Source organism: Notothenia coriiceps, unplaced genomic scaffold, assembly GCF_000735185.1.
Source record: "Notothenia coriiceps isolate Sejong01 unplaced genomic scaffold, NC01 NC01_scaffold00032376, whole genome shotgun sequence".
NCBI classification, from domain to species: domain Eukaryota; kingdom Metazoa; phylum Chordata; class Actinopteri; order Perciformes; family Nototheniidae; genus Notothenia; species Notothenia coriiceps.
In genome coordinates, this window is record NW_011365077.1 from 10,696 (window position 1) to 17,870 (window position 7,175).

General features: G+C 38.7%; 1 protein-coding gene across 1 annotated transcript in view; it reads right to left on the reverse strand.

Annotated features, from left to right (window-relative positions):
• The window catches only part of LOC104960769 (aspartate--tRNA ligase, mitochondrial-like), a 9,373-nt gene extending 2,900 nt beyond the window's left edge, over positions 1–6,473 (reverse strand). Inside the window, exons 1-7 of the mRNA XM_010788924.1 lie at positions 6,112–6,473; positions 5,296–5,362; positions 5,040–5,141; positions 3,488–3,583; positions 3,288–3,411; positions 2,361–2,407; positions 2,083–2,189 (exon numbers count right to left, since the gene is read on the reverse strand). Of these exons, the coding sequence (XP_010787226.1) occupies positions 2,083–2,189; positions 2,361–2,407; positions 3,288–3,411; positions 3,488–3,580 (371 nt within the window). The 5' untranslated portion in view covers positions 3,581–3,583; positions 5,040–5,141; positions 5,296–5,362; positions 6,112–6,473. The remainder of the gene's footprint in view (positions 1–2,082; positions 2,190–2,360; positions 2,408–3,287; positions 3,412–3,487; positions 3,584–5,039; positions 5,142–5,295; positions 5,363–6,111) is intronic.
• Positions 6,474–7,175: the final 702 nt, after the last annotated feature.

Here is a 7,175-nt window from a genome sequence, read left to right on the forward strand (position 1 = left end):
AATATTACCCAGAAACATTATCAACCCAATGGATTAACCGATTCAGCCGCGTTTTTTCTCGTTTTAATGCCATTGAACAAGTCTTTTGATCAGATTGACAGCTACAGTGAGAGGATCTCCCGTAAAAGCTACGTAAAGGCACTTGTTGTGATGTCTGAGTTTGCTTCCCCTGTCGCGAGTTCGGATCACTTAGTGATGATATATATATCTAAATAATCTCAGGGTATATGCAGGAATCCTGAAGTCAAATTGAATACCTTTTAAGACCTTTTTCAAGACCCTCTCCATACATTTTAAGACCTCATCGCCACTTCGAGTTCTAACCGGTTACATTGGCGACACACTTTACCTCACATGTACTATATACAGTATTGATTGTAAGATAGCACAACTAAACAGTTTGTGATGACTCCTTATCATAATTCAGATAGAACAAAGCACAAGAGAATGAATTGTGTGACCAACCCAATGCAAGGTTTATTAGAAAAAGAAACCATTAGAAAGTAGTAGCCATTGTTAGGCATTGTTCCCAAGAGATAAAACAGACAGACTACTGAAGCCTCCTTTCCACATGAACTTCAACCTCTCTGTGAAGGTCAGGTTTAATGCAGTATGCTGCTTTGTTGCTTCTGTAGACTCTGTGCTCTTTCATTCCAGTAAAACTCCTCAGAAACCATTAAAAATCCGTATTTGACCAATAAACAAAACAATTGACAAAACTTTGAACTATGAAATATATTAAACTTTGGTGAGCTTCAGCGGGGTAATGCCATATAGGAGCTCCATCACAAATACCCAGGGGTTAAATTGGGCCGGGCTGTCCGGGGCTAAGCCCTGGCACATAGGACGATGCTCTGACGTCATCACCCTCACACATTTGTCATATGTTTACAAAAAAGATATATATGTTAAGACTTTTCTCGTTCTTAATATAGACTATATTTAGGGTCTATATGTGTTGACTTTACTTTAAAATAGCAGATCTCTGTGACCGGATATAGTTTGGCTTTGAACATGTGTCTCTTACCGTACCGCAGCATCAGGACTAAAATCACCAGATTCAGGGACAGTCATAAGGCTATTAAACACCTGAGCTTGCACTATTTTAATTTATTGCATAATTTTTTATCAAATGTATGTCTTGTAATTGCACTGTTGAGGGACCTGTGATCCAAGTTTTTCATTCATTGCACAACTACACTGTAGTTGTGTATGACACGACAATAAATCTTTGAATCTTGATAAGAGCTGTTCGAATTCTCTAGTCTAGATAAAGGAAACCTCCTTTATAGCCTCCTTTAGCTTAGGAAACACTGGACTTTCCTTTACAAAGGGAAAGGACAAAATGCTGTCCCACAATACCTAGCAGCCGCAACATTTACCAGGACATAACATTGGGCCGTTCACTGAATCAACAGATCGTGAGCGAGGAATGCGAATCATGAAGGTTACGGTGCTTATTAAGCAATTTAAAAGGTCCCCTATTGTGCGAAATGCAGCAGACTCACAAAGTGTCAGCAAATAAAACCCTCTCTCTTGTCCTCCTTACCCACATCTCTAAAAACGGGGGAACAACGGAGCTGATCCAGAGTTGATGAGCGCTACTCTTCTTTTTTAAAGCTACGGCCCAGAGTCAGCACTTTACTGTAGTAACAGAGACCTATAATATATGCTTAAAAATTGTTTAATAGGAGACCTTTAAAACTTATACCGTAACTTGACAAAGTGCTTTGTTTTAACATTCAACACCATAATAATCAAAAGGAGAAAGGTGAAAGTCACTTTTTTACTGTAAAATGATCAAATAAAGTCAACATTTCACAGTGTTTACTGAGCTGTGTGGGGTTTTTTAAAGTTTTAAACATGTTTGAATGGTGATATACACAGTGATAGATGTTAAGGCCTAACAAGTTTATAATAAATACAATTGTATATTTTTTTTAAATATGTTTTACCATAAGAGCGCACGGTGCAAAGTATCCACAGTAGATGGGCTTACAGTAGTCTGCTGTACAGAGAACTGTAGTTTCCCCTCAGCAGACGCACATTAATAACATCCGATAAGATGAGCCCTGCTCTTACCTGTCGACCCCGGCTACCATGAGCAGCTGTTTGAACTGCTGAGGACTCTGGGGCAGCGAGTAGAAGCGGCCCGGCTCTCTGGACGGAACCACAAACTCTTTGGCTCCCTGAAACACAAGACCATGATCAGAGTGTGGCCTTCACATGTTTCTGAGGGAAGCAGAACATACAAGTCATCTCTTTCTATAATGAATCATTCTCAGATGCTTCGACTGTTTGATGGGCAAAGTGAGTTGAATTCTGTGCGGGAATATTTAAATAATGAAGGATCTTCTTACCCCTGGTGTTCTCTTAAACAAGGTGGGAGTTTCCACATCCACAAAACCTACAATGAGAAGAATAAAAGAGACAGCTATAAAGTCCATGCATCTGAGAGAAAACCCAGAAAAAACCCTACACTAAAGTACAGAACAGCTTCTATTAATCACAGTCCTCTCATTTCAGTCTGATCAGGGACCGTATGCTGAAGTGTAAGAGTGTGTGTGTGTGTGTGTGTGTGTGTGTGTGTGTGTGTGTGTGTGTGTGTGTGTGTGTGTGTGTGTGTGTGTGTGTGTGTGTGTGTGTGAACTGGATTACATTATCAGGAAATGATGTAACTTCTACTTTTATCTTTAATATTTGTATGCATGCTTCTTAATTAATATGAAGCTCTTTACTTGCTGTAACACCTTTACATAGTATCAATACAAGTATCCTGATTCTGATTCATTTGTTCTTTTTTTTATTCACTTATAAATTCATACAATAGAGTGCGTGAGTTTAACGGTGTGTATTAAACAAAAACAGAGCATTTTCTGTCTGATTGTATTCCTGCTTTGTTAAACTGTAGTATGTGCTCATGTGTTTCATCGGGATGTATTGCTGCCTGAATATGCTTCATGAAAGGCAGCTTTTCCTCTAAAAGAAATTGTTTCTGATCCTAAATATCTTGGTTTCTTCTTTCCTAAGGTCACATTGTTCTGATGTCTGACCTAAAGCACTTCAGTAAAAAACATCTTAATGATATTTCTTCTCTCTTGGATTCATTTGCACTGCATTTGATATTGAGCTAATCCAAAAGTAACTGAAAGTAATCAGATTACTTTTATATTTTGAAGCTCAGATTAGGTTACCTATTACTTTTCTTAACAGCTAACTAATGACTTCTAAGGTAACCCTCCCGGCCCTGGTCCCGGTGAGGGGATGCTGGTCCTGGCTCTGCTCACCGTGCTGGTTGCAGAGGAACTCCCTCATCCTCATCACCAGCTGGGACCTCAGCCGGAGGTTCCTCTGCATCTCAGACGACCTCAGGTCCAGGTAGCGGTACTTCATCCGCAAAGACTCTGACTTCTGTGCAAAAACACAATCATTCATAATTAATAACAATAATAACATATAATTTAAAATGTGCAAAGTAGTGACTTACTTTGACAGAGTCTTTAATTTCAAAAGGCAACGTGCGGCACACGTTCAGAACCTCCACGCTCTCAGCCAGGACTTCTATCTCTCCTGTCGGCATGCCCTGCTCATATCAAACCAGAGCCAACTTTATTTATACAGCAGTTTCATACACAAAGGTCACTCCAAGTACTTCACAAAGCAAGCACATAGACAATTTACAGTAGATGGGAACTTGAAACTAAATGATCCTGCAGCTATTCAGCGATGACATGCTTGATATGGTTTACGCTGACTTTGCAATGCACTCATATGTTCCAGAGGTGTGGGAACAATACTTTGCCCTCCCGGGTTTTACTACATGATCGTATTGAATGTACAGCTGCTTGAGAACGGCCTCCTACTGATGGTTCAGTAGTTGGAATGGTGGGTGGCTGACCACTGAAGGCATGTCTTTGTGAATCATCTGTCAGCTTCAACATTAGATTTTCTTCTAAAGCGGGCCATGTTTTGTCGCAGCCTTTGAGGTACATTTAAAATGATACATACTTTAAATGTGCTAATAAAGACACATCAAACAATAGATTAAAGTGAAATACAATACACATTATCGTGTGTATTTCAATATAATGTATGTCTTGTGAATTTATATAAAAACTCTTAAAGGGAGGTGTGCAAGGGAGTTGTATTGGCACGTAAGCTTGGCTTGATGATAAGAGGGAGATGTGCGATGATGAATATAACAATCCTATTAAAGTGTACTCAGTTCTGCCACTCTGCTAAACTACAGCCAGCTGCTTGTTAAATACAAAAATTTAAGTTTGTAAATTATTTCCAACATTCTTGAATTTTTTTATTGAACATTGAACTGAAGGGAGAAGGCACCAATAAAAAGAGAAAGATAGTTACATTTTACCATTCCACATTGTCTTTGCTGCTCTCTGCTGGATTCATTCTTATTTAAAAAAGAAATCTAAATATTTGTTATTTAACATATGTTCCCCATGTTAACAGTTATTTGATTTAATTAAGGCGTTTTAAACCTCCCTTTCCATTGTAAGCATTGACGTATTATTGGTTTGGATGCATTGTATAAAGTATGACAGCATATTATTTCAAATGTAAATTACAGTCTGTGGTATATTCATATTTATTGTCGATAGTGTCTGTATTATAATGTCTATTTTCATACCTGATCTATAGTGTATTCAATTTCTTTACTGCTTTTAATAATGTTCATACCTCATTATACTGTAGTGTAAATAAATCAGTTTCTATATATATATATATATATATATATATTATTTATATGATAGCATAAATAACTCTTCTATCTGCTTGTTTTGCACGTCTGGTGAGACGCTAACTGCATTTTGTTGCCTTAGTATTTGTACACTGTTCAATGACAAAGTGGAATCTAATCTGAAGCACTGAGGATAATGTGTGAATGGCAAAGGAACCAGTATCATGTGATTCGAGCCAGCAGTGAACCTACAGCTCTTTAAAGCGAACCCAGGAGGGTCTGCTCCACTCCAGCATCCCCACCCTGACTGATTCAATATCTCATGCCACTCACTAACCGTGTTCTCCTGCCCCCCTGGGCGCCGTCTGACTGTTCCTGTAACCTTGATGACAGACTCCGTTGTGAGATCACACAGCCCCGCTCTCAAATGACTCGCTGACTTAAAACACAGAAGAAAATAAAAAAGAAGTTCAATCTAAATATAATGAGAACTGGAGCAGTAAATCAAATTATTGTTAGTATTATTATAATAGTGTTATTTTCTGTAACAGCATTTAGAGACACTGTATTGTGGTATTTGTTTCCATCCTTACTTCTTCCTGAGGAATGAGGACTTGTGCCAGGCCGCTGAAGTCTCGCAGGATGACAAACAGGTCCTGCCTGTCGGAGGCAGAAACTGTTTTTAAATATTTATTAGAGAAAAAAGTCTGGATAGTGCTGGGAACTTTGCTCCCCAAAACACAACTGTCAGGTTGTGATATAAATGTATCTACACAGGTTATAGTTGTGCAGCTCGACCGGAAAGGTAAAGCCAGTAACATGTATTACTGACACACAGCACCTGTCCTGAAGACCAACATATGGCTGAAAGATGTGCAGTGTACAGAGTACTGTCATCACAGGTTTTTGGAGCAAGATACGATTGTACAGAAACTCCTAGTCAGGCCTGGGAGTAAAGGATTAAATGAAACATGATTACGTTTCTTCTTTCCTAAGGTCACATTGTTCTGTTGTCTTACAGAATACACCAAGTAAAAAACATCTTATTATATTTACTTTCTCTTTTATATATTTGCATTGTATTTGAGCTAATCCGAGAGTAATGGAAAGTAATCAGGTTAGATTACTTTTATATGTTGATACTCTGAATAGGTTACTGATTACATTTTTGTTTACAGGCAACTAGCAATAGTAATGGATTACATGTTAAAGTAACCCTCCAAACCCTGCTCATGGTCCTAGAGCCTGACTCCTCCTGACTGAGATCAGGGCTCATTTCTCCCCACAGTCTGACATAACGTCCCCCGTTTTCAGTAGGCTTCTTCTTTTGGATTTACTGTCAGATGGTACATGTAAATCCTTTCTCAATTTGGGATGAATAAAGTGTCTATCTATCTGCAGAGTCTCACCTGAGGTACTGGACCCAGCCACACAGCGTGACGCTCCCCCCCACATGATGTGCCCTGAGCTCTCCACAGGCGTGGCTCCTGAGTGACAGACTGTTGGCACCTTGGACAGAAACTGATGTGGATCATGGCGGGACAGTAAAAGTTGATATGATCACATTATGTTATCTTTAATACATTATCATTGTTCAAATGAATGATTCCAAGCACGCTGTAATACAGATAAGTTACAAAACTAAACCGTTATTAATTCATGATTAAGACTAATTATTTTTATAATTTAGCATTAGGGCTGCATGATATTGGTGATTAATACCATTGTGAAATGATGTGATAAAAAATAGCATTTGTGATAAATAGATATTAATAAAGCATGTGGACCATATGACATAAGACTACCATATTATCATATGGTTTGATGTTACATTTGTCTCAGTGGACAGTGTCAAACTCAAGGCCCGGGGGCCAAATCCGGCCCGCGACTTCATTTCATGCGGCCCCACAAGAGCTTGCAAAGAATATCATATGTGTATTATACAGTTACATGCCGCTTTACAGAAGCACATTGCCCATAAACTACATGCCCCACAATGCATCTCAAATTAGACTTTTTTCTTCAGAATTTGGCTTTTCTTTTTAAATCATTTTGTGATATGCACACTGAAGAGACTCGCAATTATTTGCCCTAGACTTCAGCTTTCAGACGTAGCTAATTATGAAGTTATTACCCTATCCGATAATAATCCAATGCAGAGGCAATCATGTAATATAATACATTATTTTATATATATTATATATTTATATATGTATATTTATATAGTCTTGAAGTTACAACCGGCCCTTTGAGTGCAACCATGATGCTGATGTGGCCCGTAATGAAATTGAGTTTGACACCCCTGCCTTAGACCCTCACATCGTAGAGGGAAAAACTTCCAGAGAAAACCCCACAGTTTAAAGGGAAAAATGGAAGAAACCTCAGGGAGAGCAACAGAGGAGGGATCCCTCTCCCAGGACGGACAGACGTGCGATAGATGCCGAAGATAATACATGTACAACATAACATTTTG